Source organism: Pezoporus occidentalis, unplaced genomic scaffold (assembly GCF_034315485.1).
Source record: "Pezoporus occidentalis ecotype Australia unplaced genomic scaffold, CSIRO_AGI_Poc_V1 ctg267, whole genome shotgun sequence".
NCBI classification, from domain to species: Eukaryota; Metazoa; Chordata; class Aves; order Psittaciformes; family Psittacidae; genus Pezoporus; species Pezoporus occidentalis.
In genome coordinates, this window is record NW_026914578.1 from 268,185 (window position 1) to 292,996 (window position 24,812).

Here is a 24,812-nt window from a genome sequence, read left to right on the forward strand (position 1 = left end):
TGATGGAAAGAAACAGTATCATCTGCTTCGGCTAGAGGATGAATCTTGGACTAAGAAAGCTTCAGTGTTCTTCTAAATCAGGCTTTTTAGTCTAAATCTCTTGTTATAACTTAGTTTTTCAGAATACAGCAATGTTGCCTTAGATGCCTCTTAGGATATATGAAGTGAAATATTTCAATGGAAGTGGTCATAGGCAGTGGTTGGTAGAAAACATCTGTGTATTTGAAGAACGGCAAAGGCTTTTCTTTTAGTCTTATCTCTTTCTTTATTGGATAGACACACAGAAAAGTAGCTCTGGAAATTGCTGGTATGGAAGAAAACCTGGGGTAAATCAAGTTTGTAGTTGAGCAGGCTGGGCTAATGCAGTTGTATCCTCTTTTAACCCTCCAAAGCCATGCTTTGCCTTTGCAGGTGAGATGGGAAATTGAGTTCTCATTACTGTTTCTGTATGAAAAGGGACGTGGAGTGATTTGAAGAACCACTTGCTCTCCAAAGTGAGTGTTTTAGCAGATGCTTTCAGGCATGAATTTTCCTGACAAGCCTCACATCTTACATTTAGAGAATTTCCTTAGGTCTAAATGTACAATTAAGTTATTTTTGAAACCCCAGGATGTAACTGGGGTTTGATAAATAGTAAAGAGGGGAGTTAGGCAAAGAACATGACTTAAAAATCGTTTCTATACATAGCTTCCATACTCCTTCCTGAGTGTTCTTGTGCAGTGGTGAGCATAGCTGGTTCTCTGCCTTATTTCTGGCTCTGCTTTGACTCATAACTGATTTTGAGTCAGTCAGTTTAGGTTTTTTCCTGTGCATTAATGTTTGCTATATTAAGGCTGAGCACCCTCACCAAGTGCTTTGAGGTCTGTGGGTGCGAAGTGTTGGAACGATGTTCAGTGTATCCAAACCCAGGTAGGAGATGCTCAGACAACAGTTGTCTTTACTGTTGATATATGGATGTTTTTCTCCTGAGAGATGATGTGCATGTGCCAGGGTATTTAATGCAGTTGCTGAGACAAAGCACTGTAACATGGGATGATTATTCCTGTTCTTAATAACAGAGTAATAGCAACTACTGCTGCACAAACCCAGTGATCTAAGAAATAAATCCTTTGTATTTCTCCAAGAAAAATGATGCTGCAGACGGGCATCAGCAGTGCCCATCTGCAGCAATACATCCTGTGTGGCTAAATGCTGTTACCCTCCAAGTAACCTCCTTTTGTACTCATTTCACAGCATGGCGAGGTCTCTCCCAGCCTCTCCTTTCCTGTCTCGGATTCCTTACAGGATTGTGAGCCTGGGATGCCCATCTGAAAAGGCAGTTTTTCAGCTGCAGAATCCTCCTTCCTGGTGAAGAGAGGCCACAGGGGGCAGGAGGAGAAAGGCAGCAGCTGTTTACCTTGGCACAGAGCATCCTTTTTCCTTAGTTTCTGTGTGTCTGTGGTCAGAAAAGCTGAGCTCCCTGTTAGCATGCCGGAAGCGTTTACTCTAATTGGCCATAGAATAGGTTTTGCCTCAGGCAATTAAATTGTTCTCTTAGGTGCTGTTTCATGGCCCACGTGGTTGTGTTTGTGATGCTGGGCTGCGAGATGAGCAGGAGCTGCCTGAGCCTGACTGCCTGGTACAGAAAACCACCATGAAGAGATGTTGGCTGGTGTCTTCTCCTGGTGGAAGATGCTTCTGGGTATCCAATAGTCCTTTCTCAGCCCCTCATCTCCCATTTTAAAAGCAAGTAGAATAGCAAGAAGGGTTATGGGAGACTCAAGGGAGATTCTTGTTGATTTTTATGGGATTTTTACCTGTGTAAACAGTACCAGGCAAGCCCAAAAGGGCTGTGTGCCTGGCTGGGTGGGATTGAGGTGGTGCTGGCTCCTTGCGGGGGGGTGGGGGGGGTGAGGATATCTTCTAGAGCAGTGTGGAAATGGTGTTTATAGCAAGTCTTTCATTTTCATGGGGCAAATAAAGCTGTTAGCATTTCTCATAGGTGCTTTGAACTTTCTCCTGCAGCCTCTGGTTGTGCAGCTGGTCTGATTTTGTCTTGAGGAGAATTTCACGTGACTTTGGTGGGTTTCCTCCTTTGCAGGTCTCAGCTTTAGTCTGGTTATCTTAGGAGCTCTTGCTGGTCTGATTCTGCATTTTGTCTTTCCTCTCTATTCCTGAGTCTTTTTTCCAAAGGGAAATATTGGCATACAATCCCAGGCTGGTTTGGGTTGGAAGGGACCTTAAAGCTCATCCAGTTCCAACCCCTTGCCATGGGCAGGGACACCTCCCACTAGAGCAGGTTGCTCCTGGTGAGGAATATTCCTCTTACAAGAGATCTGGGGGATGTGTTCTTCTGAGGATGATCTTTATTTGTAGGCTTGGTGGTGCACTTCTGTGCTTGGGATCATTGTTTGGCTTTGCATGACTCTGAGAGGGGAAAAAGGCCTTCTTGCAGGCTGTTTGAACTTGGCTTTTCCCATAAAAACTGCAGGGAAAGAGACATCTGAGGATTTTAGAACATTTCCTCTTGGACTAGAGCAAATCTGGGTGAGTTTAGGGGAAGGTAAGGAAGAAATTGGTGGCGTGAAGCAAGTGCCATGTAGCTAGTGGTGACACAGTGAGCTCCCCGCACTGCTCATCCAGCACAGGCTAATCCTGCCTCATCTGCAGCATCTCCCTTATCTATGGAGACCAGTGAGACTCAATGCATTCTGTTCCTTTGCTCTAAAAACACAGGGATACAAGAGGTCTATTTATGAAGAAGCCACTACCAATCTAAAAGGGGAAAATCTGCCTTTTGTGTGTTCTCTATCATGTTTTTAGTTGTATTTTTAAACTGATCTTTTATTTTAAAGCATTATTAGGATTTGTTCTTTGCTCTCTGAATGCTGCTCAGTTCCACTGCGAGGAGTGGGAGGCTCTGCTGTCATTTGCATAGGGAACAGAAAGGTATAAATTGCATCTTTTAATAGTGTGCTTCACTTGGCTGAGGAATTACCCTGAAAAGCCTCTATGTGCTGCAGGTAACATCATTAAACTGTATTCTTTGATACTGTCAGAACTGAGTTTCAAATTGCATTTAACCACAATAGGACACAAACTGCTTTAGAAATGTAAGATTTAAAAGTCATTAACAGAGTAATGAAAAGAGGACAGTGATTTCTGCAGTTCTGCCCAGGACATGAACATCTGCCTCAGAGTTCCCTCAAAAAGATGCTATTTCCTCATCAGTAATAGTGAAGAACGTTGCTTGTGTTTCATTTGAGCTCTGCAGAGCACATTGGGCATAATGCCAATGAGCAAAGTAAGGATGGATTCAAATTAGTATTGATTTTTCCTATCATAACTAAAACAAATGAAGAGCAATGACAACCTCATTGTACCCTCTCCTGGAAGTCAAAGAGTTACTGGAATTTCTGGAATAGACTGACTTGGTTATTCTCAGCTTTAATGATGAGCTTGGCAGAGAAAAGATGAGGCTTTGCAATCCTCTTAACCTTGGTGATAGCTCAGTAAGAAAGCTCCTAATGAAACTGAAGACGCTGTTTTAATAAGGGTAATTTACCCACAGTGGTAATGTGGGACGGGAGGGGAGTATTAAAGGGTTTTTTGTGGCTCTGCAGATATTCCACATATTGCATTCTCTTTTTATAATAAAATACGTACATTTGGTTTGTATGCTAGAGAAATTTGCAGCTTTATCACATTGCTTAAAACCAGTAAATTAATTTAGACTTGGCTTGGCCATGACCTCCGTTCCCTGTAAGCAGACTGACCTTCAGAGCAATCCAAGGAATTCGCTCACGTTTTGGTGGTGTTAAGGCAAAACACAAACCATCACTGTTTAGGTACTAACTGCGATTTATACCAGTGTGGAATCCATGCAGGGTTTGTTTTTCTTACAAGGAACCATGTGCCATTTCCAAGCCAGAAGCAGAGCCCATGAGTTTCATCTGGGAGAGACAGACCTGAGATCATCAGAGGGAAGTTTTGCTGATCTTTAAGGAGAACCCCAGCTCACACATGATGCTATTATCTGAGTGATCAGATAATCTCCTTAAGCCAGCCCTTTCCTTAGTAAAGCTTCTCTATTAATGTGGGTTTCTGGTTTTAGCATCTTCAGCTTCTGCTGAACCTGTATGGACCAGCATTTTCTTGCTAGGAAAAACAGTGCCCCAGCAATGTGTACGGTGGCCTTTCCAGCACTGCTGGCAGTTGGGAAGAAACAGGTATGGCAATGCAGGATGGGCTGTATTACCTGAGTTTCACTGGGGTTTGGGTTGGTTTTTTCTGTCTCTCAATCATTAGTCTTGCTGCCTTGAGAAAGTGGGAGGAAAAGAATTTAGAGCATGCAGAGAGCCAGGTAACCAGCTCTGCTTGCCAAAACCTTCTGTTAATCCAAAGAACAAGCACCACATAAGCAGCAAAGCCCTCACCCTGTTGGCCCAGCAGTATCTTTAGGAGTGAGAGGGTTAATCTGCTTCTCTTGGCTCCCTGTAGCTCTAAACCTGCCCATGCAGAAGCCAAACTGGTGGGCAAGCAGTGACGTGGTGAGATGTGTGTCTTGTTTTCCAAGTCATTCCGGAACCTGCACATGGAGATGCATTTTAGGAATTTCTTTAAATAGTGGCTTTCACAGGGGATGAGTTGAATAGCTATTTTTAAAGAAGTGTGTAGGACAAGCAGGCTCCATCACACGTGTCCATGGAGTTTTCTCCTCACCACTGCCAGCTGCCAGGTTTGAACGCTGCCAATTCATACCTTTGCTATGAGGCTTTAACACTCTGAGGCTGCTGGAGCCTTTACTGTCACTTGTGAAAATCGTGGTCATTGAACACAAAACAGCTTCAGGTGGGAGAAGTAGGTCAGCTTGGTGCAGAAAAGAACCTCACACCCTGCCTGCAATGCTGCCCAGCAAAATGGGATGTATCTGGGATACAACTGCAGCACTCGGAGCAAGCTGCTCTGGTGGAAGGTGTCCCTGCCCATGGCAGGGGTTTGGAACTGGAGGAGCTTTGAGGTCCCTTCCAACCAAACCAGACTGGGGCTCTAGGATTCCCTGTTATCCACACCTAACCAGGCTGCTGGGATATAGTTTCTTCTTGGAGAATCCAATACCTAAAGGGGCTCCAGGAAACCTGGAGAGGGGCTTTGGGCAAGGGCTTGTAGGGACAGGCCAAGGGGAATGGCTTTAAGCTGCCAGAGGGGAGACTGAGATGAGCTCTTAGGCAGAAGCTCTTCCCTGGGAGGGTGCTGAGGCGCTGGCACAGGGTGCCCAGGGAAGCTGTGGCTGCCCCATCCCTGGCAGTGTTCAAGGCCAGGTTGGACACAGGGGCTTGGAGCAAGCTGCTCTAGTGGAAGGGGTCCCTGCCTGTGGCAGGGGTTGGAGCTGGAGGAGCTTTAAGGTCCTTTCCAACCCAAAGCAGGCTGGGATTCTGTGAATTCAGGTAGTGGAGAAAAACTCTTTGTTTGTAACAAAAGATTGCATAAATCAGGAAACATGCACGGGAACAATTTCTCAGCAAGCCTCTTTGGGGTGGTTTTGTTTGGTCCCCCCCTCCCCAGATGCTTGTCCCAGGTGTCAGCTCTTTTACGTAAAGACAGAAGTAAAGAATGAGTCAGATTTTAGCAGTAATTTCCTCGTGACTAACGGAAGTGTTAGACTTTCTTGGGAGGCTCTTCAGAAATGCCAGAAATCCACACTGAGCAAAACGTGGGGTTATAATTATTCATGTTCTGCTTAAACTTTGAGAAATTGATAAATATTTATAAGGGAAGGGAAGCTGATGTATAGGAGGACTCAGGCATTCACAGTCTGATCCATCTCTTCACGTCTGGTGTCAGTTCTGATCCTGAGGTTCAGTGTGATTTGGGAGATGCTCTTTGACTCTCAGTCTTCCAGATTTCTTTCCCAAAGATGTTTCCCTGGATGCATATTTGTATTCATATTTCTTTTATGATGTATTTTCTCATTTATTTACTTGTGAAGTGACACATATTCAGGAGGGGGATGCAGTTGTTAGTCCCACTGTGGGACATGCCGCAGCGTGAGCTCACATGTGGTCGGCATCACAGAGTGCACAGCAGGGAAGCAGTGAACAACTCAGGCTTTGACTTCACTAAGCACAAATCTGCACTTTATTAAGCATAGATCTACGGGCTCCTTAGTTCTCCTGCTTATGCAACTGCTTCTGGTTGATTTCTATGAGTTCTGTCTACATATTACAGCAGAATATGTATTTCTGGCAGCAAATAGTCATGCTGTACCATTGAGAGCAGCCTGCGGAGAAGGACTTGGGGGTGTTGAGTGAGGAGAAGCTCCCCATGACCCAGCTTCAGTGTGTGCTTGAGCCCAGACCTCCCCTGTGTGCTGGGCTGCACCCCCAGAGCATGAGCAGCAGCTCAGGGAGGGGATCCTGCCCCTCTGCTGTGCTCTGGGGAGACCCCCCCTGCAGCCCTGATCCAGCTCTGGGGCAGCAGCACAAGAGGGACATGGAGCTGTTGGAGCGAGGCCAGAGGAGGCCATGGAGATGCTGCGAGGGCTGGAGCAGCTCTGCTCTGGAGCCAGGCTGAGAGAGCTGGGCTGGGGCAGCCTGGAGAAGAGAAGGCTCCTGAAGGGGAGACCTGAGAGCAGCTCCAGTGCCTGAAGGGGCTGCAGGAAAGCTGGAGAGGGGCTTGGGACAAGGGCCTGTAGGGACAGGCCAAGGGGAATGGCTTTAAGCTGCCAGAGGGGAGACTGAGATGAGCTCTTAGGCAGAAGCTCTTCCCTGTGAGGGTGCTGAGGCGCTGGCACAGGGTGCCCAGAGAAGCTGTGGCTGCCCCATCCCTGGCAGTGTTCAAGGCCAGGTTGGACACAGGGCTTGGAGCAAGCTGCTCTAGTGGAAGGTGTCCCTGCCTGTGGCAGGGGTTGGAGCTGGAGGAGCTTTAGGGTCCCTTCCAACACAAACCATTCTGGGATTCTATGATTCCTAGTCTATGCATACATACCACTGTTATGGTTGTCTTTACCTGCATGATATGTGGGACAGTGTCATCTAATTTGCTTTATGCTGTCAGGTTTGGATTCTTTTTAGTTTCTCCTAATTGATGAAGATTGATAAAATAATTAAACTTAGTGTGTAATTTTGTTCTGGTACTGCAGGATGGGTTTTATGCTGCTGTTCAAGTAATGACTCATTGACACAAGGGGAAAAGTTTTCACCGTGAGAACAGCCACCCTCTGGTATAATGTCCCTAGGGAAGTGGTGGATTCCTCAACATTGGACACTGTAAGGATTTAGCTGGACAGGGTGCTGGACATCTAGTAGAGGTCATGCTTTACCTGGAAACGTTGGACCAGATGATCCTTGAGGTCCTTTCCTATCTGGGAGTCTATGATTCTGTCATTTTTCTTACTTCGAGCCTGCTCATCGATTGTAATACGGATCCAAAGCTAGATAAGGTTTGCAGAGAGAAGTAACTTTGCCACACCACTTGCCTAGAGTCAGGATTTTAATAGCTGTTCTGCTGCTTAATGCCTAAACCCACCCTGCTTCCTTAGCTGGAGCATCCATGTAGCCTGTTGCCATGAGAGGAGAGCTCTAGGTCAGGCCATGAAGCTGTTCATCCCACTGGCCTGGCTCTGGTGTTGGCAAGTGATGGATGCTGAGACGAGAGGAAGCCTGAGAGAAGGCATTGCTGAGCCCTTTCTGGTTTTGCTCCTGCCTGTCCAGTTCCTCCTCTTCCAGAGGGAAGCTCTGGGGGTGCTTCAGAAGACCAACCCCTCAGCTCTCTCCCAGTGCTGCTCCATACAGGATGAATGTGCAGCCCTGTGTGCTGGCACTTGTGCTGAAATGGCAGCCAGTTCTGTCTGGCACGGATCTGAGCGCTCCGAATGCTTTGGCTGGCAGTGGAGGGAAATGTGTGTGTTGGATGGGTGAACCCTAAGGGAATGAAAACAACTGGAGGTGCCTGTGCCGCAGCACACTCAGCTACAGCGCTGCCATTGCGTGCTGGTGTTCCCTTGGAGACTTTATTCCCTTTCCCTTTCTTTCCCCCAACCCAAGAGTGATCTGCTTTAGAGGGAAGCAGGTTTGTTACAGCTCTTGTGTGCGGAGGAGCAGATGAGCAGTTGGCTCCTGGAGACTGCAGTGTCCTTACACCCCTGTGATCAGAGGAACCCCTCTGTATTCAGCTCCTAGGCCTGATATAGCGTGTCTGGTTTGTTTTCTCTAATCTTTTCTGATTTAACTAGACAGAGGTGCCAGCTAAACAGCATTTAACCTAGCACAGTGCCAGGGTCTGGCAGCCCTGTTTTCCAGCAGTCGGAACACACTCCAGGAGTGCAGCACAGCCTGGGATCTGCCTGGCTGGAAGCAGCTCTGTGCAAAGGGACCCGGGAGACACAAGCCCCATAGGATTGAACAGTGAGCAGCTGTAGCAGAGAAAGGAAATGGGATGCTGGAGAACATCAGCAAGGGCATCACCAGCAGACATGAAGATGTCACTGTCCCACTCAGTGCTTGTCAGGCCACCTCTGAAATACTGTGTTCAGTTTTGGTCCTGCTGGAGAAAAACGGTGTGGATGGGCTGGAGAGATCCAGAGATGGGGCACAAAGATGACCCAAGGCCTGGGCAATGTGTGAGGAAAGGCAGAGAGCTGGGTTTTCTCTTCTGAGGAGAAGAGATGGCTCAGGGGAGAACTTATCCCCATGTTCCAGTAAGTAAGGCATGGCTACAAAGAAGGTGGAGAAGATGGAGACTCAAAAGACAAGGAGTCCCATGGAAAAGATGAAGGGTGATGGGCACAAGTTACTCCTGGGCAGATTTCCACTGGACACAAGAGGAAAACTTTTCCTGATGAAAACAATCAGCCAATGGAATAATCTTCCCAAGGAAGTGGTAGGTTCCCAGGGCTGGACATGTGTAGGATTCAACTGCATAGGGCATTGGGACATCTTGTATAGGTCATGTTTTGCCTAGAAAGGTTGGAGCAGATGATCCTTGAGGTCCCTCCAACCTGGCATTCTAGGATTCTATGAAAGAAAGAGAAAAACCCCACGGTCCTCAGTGTTCTCTCTATGTACGCATGAATGTAGCTTCCTCCTGAGCACTAAATCCACAACAAGAAGTAGCAGGGGGCCTGGAACACTCCACGGGGCTGTTGCCATGTGCTGGTTTCCCTGCTGCTTCAGCTGCTCAGCTCTTTCATTCCCTTTAGCACTCTTATGTGGTTCAGTGTGGCTGCAGGGTCTCTCTCTTTACAGAAGGCTCTAATTCAGTGGCTGAAGTGGTGTGTATGTGCCAGTGTAATAATAAATATGTTTGTGAGTTATGATTAAATCTGTGAATCACATACAGATAGCATTCCTTCTATGAAAGCTGGCCCAAGCTGTTCTTGGAGACCTTCTATATGGTACTTCTGAAAAGGGCTCTGCAAGGAGAACCTGGTAGCTTTGATCCTGTATTAGTAGAGGTGTTTCAAGGCTTGCTGAGGTTGCAAAGCCTTGTGAGCATTGGTTACTTTTAACATGGTTTACTAAATAGTGCATTGCCCTTTTACTAATAGAGCTCCACTTGCACAACTTCTGCTGCTGAAAGTGGGCAGGAGGTTATAAATCCATTGTGTTAGAAGTTAGCTCCATAGTTTGTTACCAAAAGGAGTTTGTCATTCCGAAATCCCTTTTCTTTCTTTCAGGTGGCCCATCTGAAGTAATTGGATTTAACAACAAGAGTTCTGTGTAACGGGGAGCACTTCAGTCTCAATAATGAAGAAAAGCAGAAGTGTCATGACTGTAACTGCAGATGAGGTAAGTTTCTTCTGAAGGTTTTATTATTCCCAGTACTTGATGGAAATGAGATAAAAACTTCGGTTTTGTGTCTTATTTCATAAGTGTCAGCTGGTTTTGCTCTGGTTACTCAGTGATTTCTTTAGAGTTGTTTACAGCTCATACAATAAGCAGAAAATAAGCCTGGCGCATTTCAAAATGAACCAAGCAACAAGTTTAGAGAAGTTTTATGCAAAGTGTATCCTTTACTCATCTTTGGTCAGTGTAATGTGGGCAGGCAGCTCAGTTCTGTGTGTGCAGTTCTGGTGTCCTCAATATAAGAAGGGCATGGAACTGTTGGAACAAGTCCAGAGGAGGCCACGAGGATGATCAGGGGCTGGAGCACCTCCTGTATGAAGACAGGCTGAGAAAGTTGGGGCTGTTCAGCCTGGAGAAGAGAAGCTGCGTGGAGAGCTCATAGCAGCTTCCAGTGTCTGAAGGGGGCCTATAGGGATGCTGGGGAGGGACTCTTCATTAGGGACTGTAGTGTCAGGACAAAGGGTGATGGCTACAAACTGAAACAGGGGAAGCTCAAGTTAGGTATAAGGAAGAAGTTCTTTACTGTAGGATGCTGAGGTGCTGGAACAGGGTGCCCAAAGAAGTGATAAATGCTCCATCCCTGACAGTGCTCAAGGCCAGGTTGGATGGGGCTTGGAGCAAGCTGCTCTAGTGGAAGGTGTCCCTGCCCATGGCAGGGGGGTTGGAACTGGATGAGCTTAAGGTCCTTTCCAACCCAAGTCATTCCATGATTCTATGGTTCTGGATCCCATCTTTGTGCATGTGCTCTACTCATATACTTCTGTGTTTCAGCATCTCTCCCCCACTGTAGCTGCTGGACTCCTAATGTGATGATGCACGTGTTTTTTCATTACCACGCTTGCTAATCGTCATCCTAATCCCCTATTAATTATACTCTAGTTCCCATTCTCTGGAGAGATGTATCAGTTTGTACTGATGGTGTGATAACGGCAGCTTTAAATGTCTTGTTTGTCACAGCTGAGTCTCACCAAACATGGAAAATGACGTGGAATGTAAAAGAAAACACAGTGGAGGAGTGGCAACTAATAGTTAGAGCAATCTATAGCACTCCTACAATAAATAACTATTTCTTTTAAACTCTTAGACCACATGTACTTTTGACATGGGCCTGTAGGGACAGGACGAGGCTTTAACCTGCCAGAAGGGAGATTGAGATGAGCTTTTAGGCAGAAGTTCTTCCCTGTGAGGGTGCTGAGGTGCTGGCACAGGGTGCTCAGAGAAGCTGTGGCAGCTTAAGTCAGATCCTCACATAGAAGGCAGGCTTTCCTTTCTGGGGTTCTTAGGGGTGTTTTTGACTTGATTTTGTGCTGGCAAGAACAGGTTTGGATCACTGAAGCATACCTTTGGAAACATAGCATGCCAAATATTTTTAAGTCTATCTGGGTTATTATGATGTTGATGCTTTAGTAAATGCATGGATCTGCACCAATGGCTGTGGTAGCTCTTCAGACTACATGAAAGGACTAAAGTAGACGCGGGCCATGTTGGTTCCATTCTGGATGCTTCACATGGTTGTGGAATGGACAAGCAAGCAGGGAAGTTGAGAGAACTGGTAATGTACCTTTGTCCTGCCAGCTTTGTCTTTCCTTGCCATGTTGTCTCTTGCTGAGGAAAGAGAGTCAGTGGTACCACAGAGCTGTTTAATAGTCTCATGACAACAGAAAACACACTTTCCATTAGAAACTACCAGGCAACGGAGGACTTGTGCTACTTCGCAGTCAGTCATGAGGACGTAACTGATTATGGAAAGTTAAAGCACTCTTTCTGAAGTCACGCAGTGCTGGGTGGGAGAGGGCAGTGGTAGGTGTTTGTAGGGAAGTGAGCCAAGGGATTTGGGGAGGCTGAGAGTTGGGCTTGGAAAGGTCTGTGAAGGGAGATCAACATTCAGGAGCAGGTAGACGAGGAAAATGTAGAGGGATTAAAATATATATATATGTATATATATGATATACTGATCATAATAACCCTCCAGCTTCTACTGGTAGCTCATCACCCACAGGCCAGAAATATTCTCATTTATATTGGACAACTGTATTTGAGTAGCTAAATTCTCCAGGCAAGACCCAAACTGACAGCTCCCTCGCAGTGCTGTTCTGTGGGAGAACTTCTGGCTCGGCTTTGAGAAGTCTGACAGCCAATTCTGTGATCATGGTGATGCCTTTAAATAAAACTGAGTAGAAGCGACAAGAGGAAAAACTGCTTTGACTGATGAAAAGTTTTTGTTGAGTCTATTTCTGGACATAGGGTAGGGTAGCTTAGCTGGGAGTTCATCTCACTGAATGGCTCTTGGATGATTTAGATGTGTCTATATCCAGTATTCACCTTTCTCTGTCTGGTGATTCATCAAAATGAGTGCCAAACCAATGTGTTTGTGTTGAGAGGAGTGATACTTTAGATGATGTTGAGTGGAAAGTTCTGTGAAAAAGCTTAAAATACCCAAAGTTTAACATATTGCTGAAGTGACCTGGATTAGGGAAGTGTTCACTTCGATTAGAATTAGCTGTTGGGTAAGTTAGGAGTGACTTTTCAAGTTCATACATAACTTGATAAAGTAACAATGCAGCACAGTCAGACTGTGCCAGGTTTCATCAGCCACTTCCCCTTTGTGGGCAGCTCTGGCTGTAGGACAACACTTGAATGTGTTTTATCCTCATGGAGGAAAACATTTGTTTGCAGAACCTCAGTGGCTTCTCTGTCTTTGCAGAATGCTCTGGATTACCTGGAGTGCGGGCTGAGTAAGTCCTACAGCACTTCCAGCCACGCTCTGGGCATAGACCTCTGGAGAGGAAGAAGATGCTGTTCTGGGAATTTGCAGTTACCACCGTTATCCCAAAGACAAACAGAAAAGGCAAAGACCCCTGACAGAGACATTGTGTGCAGACCAACAACTCTGCCTTTGCTGACACCTCCAAGTATTGCCATCACCACTTACCAAGACTGGTGAGTTACTTCCCTTTGTTATGTCTCACACAGTTGGGGGTTTAGGTTTAGTTGGGTTTGTTTTCTGGTTTATTGAAAGAAATAATATCTTGTCTATATTGATCAGTGCTGTTGATCTCTACCAACTGGTGCATGGTGGATGTAAGTTTACAAAGGAATTGCCTCTTTTTGAAGTTCTACTTCTGTTAAAACCTCTTCCGTTCACTTTTCTGTGTATCTTCATGATACTTTTGTGTTGTGAATTCTGATCTTGGCCAGAGGGTTTGTGTCACTTGCTTTGCACCCACAGAAAAGTGCAGGATGGTGGTAGGCTCTTCTACGACAGATTGAGGAGCAAGGATTGAGCTCTATTTCCAAGTTAAAAGAAAGGCTTAGAAAAGCATTTAAATCTGATGCTAAGCTCTAGAAAAGTCTCTAAAGAAACTCTCAGAGAGCTGATTAAAAAGGGATTGCTAAGAGATGATTCCAACTCAATACTAAGTACCAAAACAAGGGAATTCATCTAGAGGGAGGAGAGGAAGACAAAGCCCCAGTTATTGATGTGTTGGAATTGCAGTGGTAGATTTTAATGGCACAACAAGGTTAGATGTCCCCCTTGCCTTATGAATCTTGAATTGGTGTTGCTGTGCAACCTTAAACACTGTACTCACCTTCAGATTTCAAGTGTGCTTTAGATTCTAGGTTTTAACTGCTCCACTCTCAAGTTCATTTGCTGGCTGCAAGACATGTTCACGTCACTGTTTCCGAGCCTGAATCTGGGTTTAGCTTCTGTTAAGCTCAGCAGTGTTCAGAGCTGGCATTTCAGTTTGCATTTGAGCAGTTATGGAGGGGATCCTAAATTCATTTGTCAGAGTCCTTTACAAACAGGTTTCCTATTGAAAATAGGATTTTTAAACTATGCGTTTGAATAGATGAGATGCAGAAATCCAAGAGGAATTAGGAGCTTTTGTTCTGGTTTTGCATTTAATTGCTGTGGGTAAATTTAACAAGATGAGATGACAAATGAAATCCATCTAATTTCAGATGGATTGTGTATTTTGACAGTGAAAGGGTTGGTTTTATCTTCAGGAACACTTTAGGAGTGTTCCCTTCTGTGTATCTGCAGCAGTTGTAGTCTTGACAGCAAGACAATGTGGACCCTATTCCTCAGGTGTGCTTCTAAGAATGAATTAGTTCTGATCTTTGTAGACACCTTCAAGCACAAGTAAGGAAAATGCAAGGAATTCAGCTGGATTTGTCATTGGTTTCCCTTGCACATAAACGCAAGGGGGCATTGCTGCTCCTCTCTTGCATTACTGCAGAACCAGTGTGTGTGTGTTGTGTCGTACAACATGTATTTTTCTTCAGCGGTGTGCCAAAGAGAAAACGCTTATACTCAGGTCATGGTTCTTTCTTCACTGCTGTTCATCCCCTGTAAGTGAGCAGATGTCTTCTGACTTCTCTGGTTTCGTTGAATCTATCGTACCTATGCACAGCCCGGTCTGAGCTGGGGGTTGCTGGTCAGTGCGACTGATGCAGGGTGCTGTTCAACACCTCCTCACAGAAGCATCTTTGCATCCTCCTCCCCTTTCTGACTGGGGCACCAGTTAGATCGACTGCTCTTACAGCTGGGCAGAGAATTGGCCTGATCTTTTGGTTTTCTGTGTAACTTGTAGTCGTGAAGGGCTTTTGACGGGGTTGTCACTGTTCTCTGCCCCATGCCAGCAGTTCCTTACCTACACAATCTCCAGTTGTTCGGGGCCTGACCACACTTTCATAGTCATGACTGATATTAGTTTGTGTAGGAGCATTAGAGGCATGATCCCACCTCCAGGCTGCTTGGGCTTTATATTCTGCTTCAGTTCTGCATGAAATATACCCCAGACACAGATTATATTTGTGTAAAGCCGGTATGTGCCATTGTGTTGAAATAGCTTTGGGATGATATCAGCATTAAGAGACTCAGTGAGTGGGCAATAAAGTGATAGGAAAATTTCAGTGTGGAGAAATAAGTGATACCATCTGAGCATGAAAGAATTGTAGCTGCAAAACAATGTAACTGTGCAGGAACATAGTATAGAAATCCAACAGAGTTGCAGGTTCAGTGCTTATTAATGGTCTAAACCCCAAATTAACTGTTAAAGATTTGGAGGAAAAGAGTAGTAGATAAAACTTAGAACATCGGGATGCCGTGGTATTGGTCAGACATAGAATATAGTGTACAGTTCTGGTCCTTCCTCTCAGAAAAGGGTATAGCACAACAAAGAAGAGTGAAAGGCCTCCAAAATGATTGAAGATAAGGAACAGCTTCTGCCCTGGGATTGACCAAGGAGGCTTGAAGTCTTCAGCATGGGAAAGACACAATGAGCAAAGAGATAGGACTGGCATCTTCCTAATGGTAAGAGCAGAGGTAGTTGATTTATTGCTTATTGTCCTTTCCAGTACGAGAAAAAAGGGCCATGAAATAAATTGGTATTGCAGGCATGAAGCAGGTGCAGGGAGGTGTTTCTTTACACAGCTTCTAGTTCCTCTGGGGAACTTTGTGCCATAGGATACTGTGGATGCTGGGAGTTTGAGCAGGCTCAAGGGGAATGCTTGACAGATCCTGGGAGGAGAACTCTGTTGTGGTTTCCTTCTGAATACATCTTGTGCAGCTTCTGAGCTCCAAGTTGTTTAAGGCTGGGAAAATATTTGAGGGGAAGTGTCATGTGTTTGCCTTCTGTTCCTTTCTGCTCTGTGCCTTTAGTGTCTTGTGGGAGACAAGATCATGGGCTAGATGTACCATTATGTATGTATACTGTAATATAGAGCCGGGGTTTTCAGCTCGCTTTATGGGTATCTTTCCCTGGAGCTTTAATAAAAATGCTGAAGCCACAGGCAGGAAATTAACATGTTTTAAGCAATTGGAGGTGGGGGGCAATACAGGGAGCCTAATGCCATTAAACTGTCTATCAGACTGGGACAGGAAATAGGATATTCCTTGTGAAAAGAGTGTCCAACTCTTAGTTTCAGAGGATTATAGGATAATTCAGGCTGGAAGGGACCTCTGGAGGTTTCTAGTCCAGCCATTGCTCCAAGTGAGGCCAGAGCAAGATGCTCAGGGAACTTTATCTAGTGTGATCTTGAAACCTCCAAGCAAGGATGGAGACTTCACATCCTCTGGGCAACCTGTTCTGCTGTGTGACTGTCCTCAGCTGAGAATAGTCTCCCTGTGTCTGGTCAGCAAAATGCCAGATGGCAAATACCACTGTTATCCAATGAGATTTCTGCCCTGAAATCCTGGAAGAGGGCTTGTGTATAATAATAGATCTGTGGTTCTTCCTGGAGCAGTTTAGGAGATGCCACATCTGTGAAATACAATGCTTTCTGCTACTAACCATACATCTTGCAGAGCTCTGTGTGTTACCCAGCTCTCTGCAAAACCTTATGTATCTGTGGAGAATATAGGTCATGTTACAGCAGCTTCAGTGCTTTGATCTTCTTTTAAGAATATAGTTCATTATTGGTAGGGTGAAATTTGGCTCTATCATCACTGAAATGGTACAAAACTCAACATGCACCATCAGGGCTGTGCTACTATGTGTTAAGAGTGCACTGGTCGTGGAAAACGAGCTGTTCCTGGGATTGCAGTAACTGTGCTTTGAAGAAAAGGATGAGACAGTTCAAATGCAGAACACATCATGTGGGAGGGATGGAGCAAAATAAGCCTGTTCCTTCTGTAAGTAGTTTCTCTGCCACATCTTGTCAGAAATCACCTTAACTTCCAGTGGTAACGCAAAAGCAGGACCCGTGACAGCGTGAGCCATGACTCAAGTAAGCATTTTCACTGAAGGTGCATGAGAACCTAAAAGATAAAGCTGAGGTTTGGGCAGGCTGACTCCAAAGCCAGCTGTGATATAACAATCTTTAGTGGGACCATGGCAAGGCACTACCTGTACAAAATAGCTTTCATGAGTCATGCAAGGGAAAGGGTATATGGGATATAGATCTTCAAGTGCAATCTGAATGTAAAAGGTCTTACAAGCTTCTACTGAGCACATTTTGTCTGTGTTTTCATAAAAGTGGTTAAAATGTTTTCCACAATCCTGCTCTGTATTTTATAACTAAGCTTTGTGATAATAAATCCAGGCAAGAGAGAAGAACGAGGGTGTGAAGAATATATTTGTACCTACACTTAGAACATCCAATATAGTTCTCTTACCCTATTTTTGATGCTCGGCAGCTCCTGGATTAGATTTGACAGCTAGCTTCTGATTTACACCACTTCTCACATTAGGCTCAGGTTTGTGGAGACAGTTTGACAGTTTTGCATCAAGTTTCTGTGTTGAAACAAAAATAAGTTCTGTGTTGAGTCACAGAGTGTAAGGAAATACCTAAAGGGGCCAACAAGAAACCTGGAGAGGGGCTTTGGGCAAGGGCCTGTAGGGACAGGCCAAGGGGAATGGCTTTAACCTGCCAGAGGGGAGACTGAGATGAGCTCTTAGGCAGAAGCTCTTCCCTGTGAGGGTGCTGAGGCGCTGGCACAGGGTGCCCAGAGAAGCTGTGGCTGCCCCATCCCTGGCAGTGTTCAAGGCCAGGTTGGACACAGGGGCTTGGAGCAAGCTGCTCTAGTGGAAGGTGTCCCTGCCCGTGGCAGGGGTTGGAGCTGGAGGAGCTTTAAGGTCCCTTCAACACAAACCAGGCTGGGATTCTGTGAATGTTAAGTACAGTAAGGAGTGCATTTCTTTAGGGCATAGAGATTGTGTTGAACATTCAAGCTACGTATTAAATGCTGTGTTGAAATATGTGTGTTGCAAATTGGCCAACACAAAAGCTACTTCCCTCTTCTGCAAGAGTGAAATGGGAACTGGCTAGGTTTGAGGGAAGCAGTCTGCTAACAGAGCTGGCTGCAATTTGAGTCACTTAAAAAATTAATAATAAAAATCATCATTAGTCTGTCTGTACTTTTCAAGAGCATTTTTTTAGTGCAAACAGTACGGCTAAATGTAGTATTTCGTGTGTCTGAGCTTGCTGCATTATTGCTAGTCATTTGTCAGTGGACAGGCCTATAGCTTACTTTACAGAATCCCTCAGGTTTGGGTTAGAAAGGACCTTAAAGCTCATCCAGCTCCAACCCCTGCCACGGGCAGGGACCCCTTCCACTAGAGCAGCTTGCTCCAAGCCCCTGTGTCCAACCTGGCCTTGAACACTGCCAGGGATGGGGCAGCCACAGCTTCTCTGGACACCCTGTGCCAGCACCTCAGCACCCTCACAGGGAAGAGCTTCCTCCTCATATCCAATCTAAACTTCCCCTGTTTAAGTTTTAGCCCATTACCCCTTGTCCTATCACTACAGTCCCTGATGAAGAGTCCCTCTCCAGCATCCTTCAGTAGGATGTAGCCCCCTTTAGGCACTGAAAGCTGCTCTGAGGTCTCCACGCAGCTTCTCTTCTCCAGGCTGAGCAGCCCCAACTTTCTTAGCCTGTCTTCATACAGGAGGTGCTCCAGTCCCCTGATCATCTCCATAGTCCTCTCTAGAATTTTATTGTGCAGGTCAGAATGAAGGGCTTGATCCTGTTTTCCATGTCCATCTGAAAATCTTCCTGAAGCTGGGCTATTCAAGAAAGGTGTGCAAGTGCAGTCCTGCTTTCCTAAGTGTGTGTGACACAGTGCCAGACCCATGCTTGTAGTACTGCACGTTGTTCTCCAGAGGGGGATCTTGGGCAGCAAGTTAGATGCAACACGAAAAACAAACCAAACCAAACCAAATCAGTGCTGGCTTCAGTTAGGGATGGCTCGTGGCCACCAAGCAGCTGTTAAGCTGATGGTAATTAAATGATAGATATGGATAGATATGGATAAAGATGGAAATGGGCATGGGAAGTTAAAGTCCATCCATAAAGGGGATGGAGATTTGCATGGAGGATTAAAAAGGATAATTAAACTGTAGCCAGTCCAGTAAACTAAGCAGAAGGTAATGTCCAGTCACTCATTTACCTGTTTGAAATCTGTAAATCCCATGGAATGAAAGGAAAGATTTCAGGTAATAGGAAGTTTAAGTAGGAAAAGCAGGATGAAAGCTGTAAGTTCAGAAGGGGTAATGCTGTTTTAGAGATGTGTGGGGCTTCTGTGTTTCGTGTTGGCTTTTTAAATGGTGTTTCAGACTGTGAGATTATACCCTGTGAAATAGGTTGAAGTCTAATTTCTTAGATCATTTCATATGCAGCTAGATAAGAACTGAAGAGCTACGCGGCAAGCATGGAATAGAGAAAACAACCATGAACTGGATTCCCATATGATAGGAAAAATAAAAAACTAAGAGGAAAAAAAATAACCCTTAAAGCCATACTTAGATTTTTCTACTTGTATTTAAGATTATTGAAATCACAGAATGGTTGATGTTGGAAGGGACATCATCTGCACATCATCTGCTCCAAAATGTTTATTAGTTCTCTAAATCACAGCAGGTTTTGCTGTAATAAAGCAGGATCATTTATTGTGGTTGAACATGCTCCTAAAGCCTGTACCATGTTCCTGTGGGGCTTTTACTTACCTTGAGAAAGGAGGTCAACAGTATTCATCATAATAGCTCATCTATTCTTTGGGGAAAATAGTTTGTAATTACACTGTGGTTTATCTGGAAAATGTTCATGATCACTTTGTTTTGAAGATCATAGAATCATAGAATTGTTAGGGTTGGAAAGGACCTGAAGATCATCCAGTTCCAGCCCCCCTGCCATGGGCAGGGACACCTCACACTAAACCATCTCACCCAAGGCCTCGTCCAACCTGGTCTTGAACACTGCCAGGGATGGAGCATTCACAGCTTCCCTGGGCAACCCATTCCAGTGCCTCAACACCCTAACAGTAAAGAACTTCTTCCTTAGATCCAATCTAAACTTCCCCTGTTTAAGTTTTAACCTCTTACCCCTTGTCCTGTCACTACAGTCCCTAATGAAGAGTCCCTCCCCAGCATCCCTACAGCCCCCCTTCAGATACTGGAAGGCTGCTATGAGGTTTCCACGCAGCCTTCTCTTCTCCAGGCTGAACAGTGAGACAAAGGGGGGGGGGGGAAGAAAAATCACAAAATGGCATAGAGAAATCTTTAGAATTAGTTTTAAGTAATGTTCTCCATATCAACAGCCCCAACTTCCTCAGCCTGTCTTCATACAGGAGGTGCTCCAGCCCCTGAGCATCCTCGTGGCCTCCTCTGGACTTGTTCCAACAGTTCCATGTCCTCTTTATGCTGAGGACCCCAGAACTGCACACAATGCTCCAGGTGAGGTCTCACAAGAGCAGAGCAGAGGGGCAGGATCACCTCCTTGGACCTGCTGGTCACGCTCCTTTGGGTGCTGCCCAGGATACGGTTGGTTTCTGGGCTGCGAGCGCACACTGAAGCCAGCTCATGTTCATTTTCTCATCAACCAACACCCCCAAGTCCTTCTCCTTGGGCTGCTCTGAATCTCTTCTCTGCCCAACCTGTAGCTGTGCCTGGGATTGCTCTGACCCAGGTGTAGGACCTTGCACTTGGCATGATTAAACTTCATAAGGTTGGCATTAGCCCACCTCACAACCGTGTCGAGGTCCCTCTGGATGGCATTCCTTCCCTCCAGCGTATCAACCGAACCACACAGCCTGGTGTCATCTGACTTACTGTGATTTGTCCTAAGCTTCCCAACAGCATGACAGGCGTAGGGAGTATTGAAGAGGGTTAGAGCTGGAAAGAGTCCTAAAGGGTTTCATCCACTCAGTGATTTTGCTTGGTCTTCAGTAGGTAGGAAGATCATCTGGTACATTTAGTGATGGCTCACACCTGGTGCTGAACACAGGAACTGATTAGGGCGTGGAGTGCTGGGGATAGTCTCTGAAAGGCTGAAAATATTCCCTTGAAACATAGTTCTTATGTTGTCTACAGGGAGTTCATAAAAATTACATAAAGAAGTCCTCTGATGCTTAAATCTGTTTGAGCCCGCCAAGGCAGGAGGCAGGGCTGCTTGGCTTCTATAAGAAGAGGAAATTCCTTGAATCTGTTGTCATTGTTGGCCCCCAGCTTCATTTTAATGAAGATACTGAGGTAACTTAGAGAAGTGTTCTCCCTTAGTAAGGTATTTCCACCAGAGACTACCCCATCGTCTCTGACTTGGTTGGGGTGATGGTGGTTCTTCCTCACCAGAAACTGGGTAGAGGATCACTTGGAGCAAGCTGCTCTAGTGGAAGGTGTCCCTGCCCATGGCAGGGGGTTGGAACTGGATGAGCTTTAAGCTCCCTTCCAATACAAATGAGGCTGGGATTCTATCAAAGAAACAGAGTCAGTACAAATGCAAACCTATCTAGGGAGAAACTGCTGCAGAGATAACTTGTGCTATCTCTGAGTTATCACTGAGGTTATTTTCTCAGCTAAAAATACACAGATCAGTGTTTTGGCTGCCTATGTTTAGCCATTGTCTGGTTCTGTCAGTTTTTGAAGCTCTTGGATCTTTGATTTAGTTGGCATATTTCTTATTTCTATGTTTTCTAGAAGGTCTAAATAGAATAGCCACGATTTATGGGTGGTGTAGTTTGGTATAGAGGAATTTTAAGGGGAAACATGATGTTGGATTAGTCAGAGACATTTTGTAAATGTCTTTTTATAGACAGTTTATATTATTGCAAGATAATCTTTTTCTTAGCTTGCATCAATTTGATTTGTTGGATTTTAGTGCTTAGAATGGAAGCATCCCTTTTCTGTATGAACTGCAAGGTGAGCCCAAGTAATTTCATTGAAGATGATCCTGAAGTTTGGTGCTACAGGATTTGCCTGCAGATACAAGTCACTCAAAACAGAGGTAGCTGTAGACACACAAAAAGGGCTTCTAATGATGCAAGTGTAATTATATACCTTGATCCAGAATGAAAGAAGACAGCTTGAAATGTATCTAGAATGGAAAGAAATGACTCACTGTAAATTAGAAGAAGACAATGAAGCTTCTGAAATATTATGTTCAAACTTCATCCTCCCAAGAATATAAAATAAATGGAGAATATGGAAATTCAGGTGATACAAAAGCTGAATCAGACAAGAATTTGACACAACTTTCTCTTAGCTTTAAACTTCTGACTAATGATAGCTTCATCTGAAGGGAAAGATCAAACCCAGTTTGCTTTGTTACCTGGAGAACTGCCTTCTGGCTCTCAGCTGATCTATGGCATCAGATAGGTATTTACTCGCTGTTACACATGCTTCTGGTGGTGGTCTTGTGCTGCTCTCCCAGCTAAGGAGCTTGAAATTTGGCTGTGAAGGTGTATGTACCTCTAAAACATAGAATAGAAGGAAATGCGATGTGAATCAGTGGTTAGCTATTAGATCATCTAGTGACCATCACAGCAGGACCTTGAATCCTGCGTTCAGTTCTGAGTCCCTCACTACAAGAGAGACATTGAGGTGCTGGAGCGGGGCCAGAGAAGGGCAGCGGAGCTGGAGCAGGGCCTGGAGCCCAAGGGTGATGGGAAAGGGCTGAGGGACCTGGGGGGTTCAGTGTGGAGAAGAGAAGGCTCAGGGGGGACCTGATGGCTGCCTACAAGTGCCTGACAGGAGGATGGAGCCAGGAGGGGCTGGGCTCTGCTCCCAAGGAACAAGGGATGGGACAAGAGGAACCGGCCTCAAGCTGCCCCAGGGCAGGTTTAGATGGAGCTGAGGAACAATTCCTGCCCCAGAGGGTGCTCAGGCATTGGAACAGGCTGCCCAGGGCAGGGCTGCAGTCACCGTCCCTGAAGGGATTGAAAAGGCATGGAGACATGGCACTTTGAGACATGGTTCAGTGGTGGCCTTGGCAGGGCTGGGGAATGGTTGGACTGGGTGAGCTTAAAGGTCCTTTCTAGCCTTCTCTTAGGTGTTTTCAGTAGCTGTGTTGTGACCTCCTGGAAGCTTTTTAAACTCACTTATATGGTATTGATTCCCTCCTGGACCCTTTGAACAGAGACCCTGGTAACAGTGAAACCATCATTGGAATGAATTAGAGGACCCAGAACATAGCTTTGTCCTCTGCTGCAGCCTCAGTCACATTATGCAGGTTCTCACATAACCGCTGCTCTGGGGGCTTGGCTGCATCCAAAGGAGCGTGACCAGCAGGGTGAAGGAGGTGATCCTGCCCCTCTGCTCTGCTCTTGTGAGACCTCACCTGGAGCATTGTGTGCAGTTCTGGGGTCCTCAGCATAAAAAGGGCACGGAACTGTTGGAACAAGTCCAGAGGAGGCCACGAGGATGCTCAGGGGCTGGAGCACCTCCTGTATGAAGACAGGCTGAGGAAGTTGGGGCTGTTCACCCTGGAGAAGAGAAGCTGCGTGGAGACCTCAGAGCAGCTTCCAGGATCTGAAGGGGGCCTATGGGGATGCTGGGGAGGGACTCTTCATTAGGGACTGTAGTGACAGGACAAGGGGTAACGGGTTCAAACTGAAACAGGGGAAGTTTAGATTGGATATGAGGAAGAAGTTCTTTCCTGTGAGGGTGGTGAGGCACTGGAATGGGTTGCCCAGGGAAGCTGTGAATGCTCCATCCCTGGCAGTGTTCAAGGCCAGGTTGGACAGAGCTTTGGGTGCCATGGTTTAGTGTGAGGTGTCCCTGCCCATGGCAGGCGGTTGGAACTGGGTGATCTTAAGGTCCTTTCCAACCCTAACTGTTCTATGATTCTATGATTCTCTGTTTCCATTAAGAAAATCATGAAACTTCTTATACACTCGGACAGGCCACAGCCACCTCCTCTCTTTACCCTTGTTTCTATTGGCGCTGGCAGTGTGCTGGTCTCCAGGGTTTTGGCTGTAAATTTATTCCTTTGTTTAAGCTGTCATGGACAAAGCTGTATGGAATTAGGATTGTTGTGCATGATGCATTTGCTGTTGTTTCCCAGCACCAAAACATGAGGCACTTGGCAAAGCTGGAGGTTGCAACCACACTGTTGAACAGTGAATGCAGTGAGCTTTACCTGGTTGTGTTGGGGTTCTTTTTAGGGAAAAATAACTATAAATAGATGTATGTTGTAAGCCTGATGGTGTTTGAGAGAGCTGATAAGGTGTAGAGGCTCTGAAACACAAAGTAATTAAAATAACTTGCTTTCAAAGTGGAATGATGCTTTATCAGTCAACTGCTGAAGAGCTGGGAACCTGCAAGAGCAAATCAAGATACATACCCTGAAGAGACTCACATTAACAGAGAAGTTCTCTGTTCAGCTACTATAAGAGGAACTGATAAGAGACACATCTTTGCTCATGAAAATGATATCGATCCTTTCATTGAAAGGAGGAGGAGGCTTCTCCATGGCCAGACTTTCATTTTTGTACCCTTTCCATTGCCTGTGTGAGTGGTGATGCTGCCAACCAAACCAAACTGTAGGGTTTTTAGGGGAAGGTATGCAGGATGCACCAGTAACCAAGTGGCTACTTGAACTGGTTATACAAGATGATCTGTTGTGAATGAGAACATTGCTCTGATAGAGATATTTGGTTTTTCTCATACTTTTCATTGTACAGTGTCATTTTCATTCCAGTGACATGAAATCACACATCCTAACGCTTGTTTGCATTTCATATTGAGCAAGGAGGTTACCTGTGACTGAATTTCAAGGGGTGCTGCAGGGCAGTATGAGTGTGGAGGCATCTGCAGAGCATCTTGACAGGGGCTGAGGGGCCTGGTCCTGGCTGTCGAGTGCTGGTGACTCATGTGAGATGAGGAGCTGAGTCACAGGCAAGTGCATGGCAGAGGCAGGTGCAGCTCATGCTGGTTGCGCTCAGCTCGTACCACCAAATGAACACAGAGCCCAGATCTCAGCACAAACACAGGCTGGGGGAGACTGGATTGAGACTGAGGAGAAGGACTTGGGGGTGTTGAGTGAGGAGAAGCTCCCCATGACCCAGCTTCAGTGTGTGCTTGAGCCCAGACCCCCCTGTGTGCTGAGCTGCACCCCCAGAGCGTGAGCAGCAGCTCAGGGAGGGGATCCTGCCCCTCTGCTGTGCTCTGGGGAGCCCCCCCTGCAGCCCTGATCCAGCTCTGGGGCAGCAGCACAAGAGGGACGTGGAGCTGCTGGAGCGAGGCCAGAGGAGGCCATGGAGATGCTGCGAG

At 45.8% G+C, this 24,812-nt stretch overlaps 1 protein-coding gene across 1 annotated transcript in view; it reads left to right on the plus strand.

Moving 5' to 3' along the window:
- PDE4B (phosphodiesterase 4B) overlaps window positions 1-24,812 on the plus strand; it is a 223,590-nt gene that overhangs the window by 17,216 nt on the left and 181,562 nt on the right. Inside the window, exons 2-3 of the mRNA XM_062624426.1 lie at window positions 9,656-9,767; window positions 12,529-12,764. Of these exons, the coding sequence (XP_062480410.1) occupies window positions 9,726-9,767; window positions 12,529-12,764 (278 nt within the window). The 5' untranslated portion in view covers window positions 9,656-9,725. The remainder of the gene's footprint in view (window positions 1-9,655; window positions 9,768-12,528; window positions 12,765-24,812) is intronic.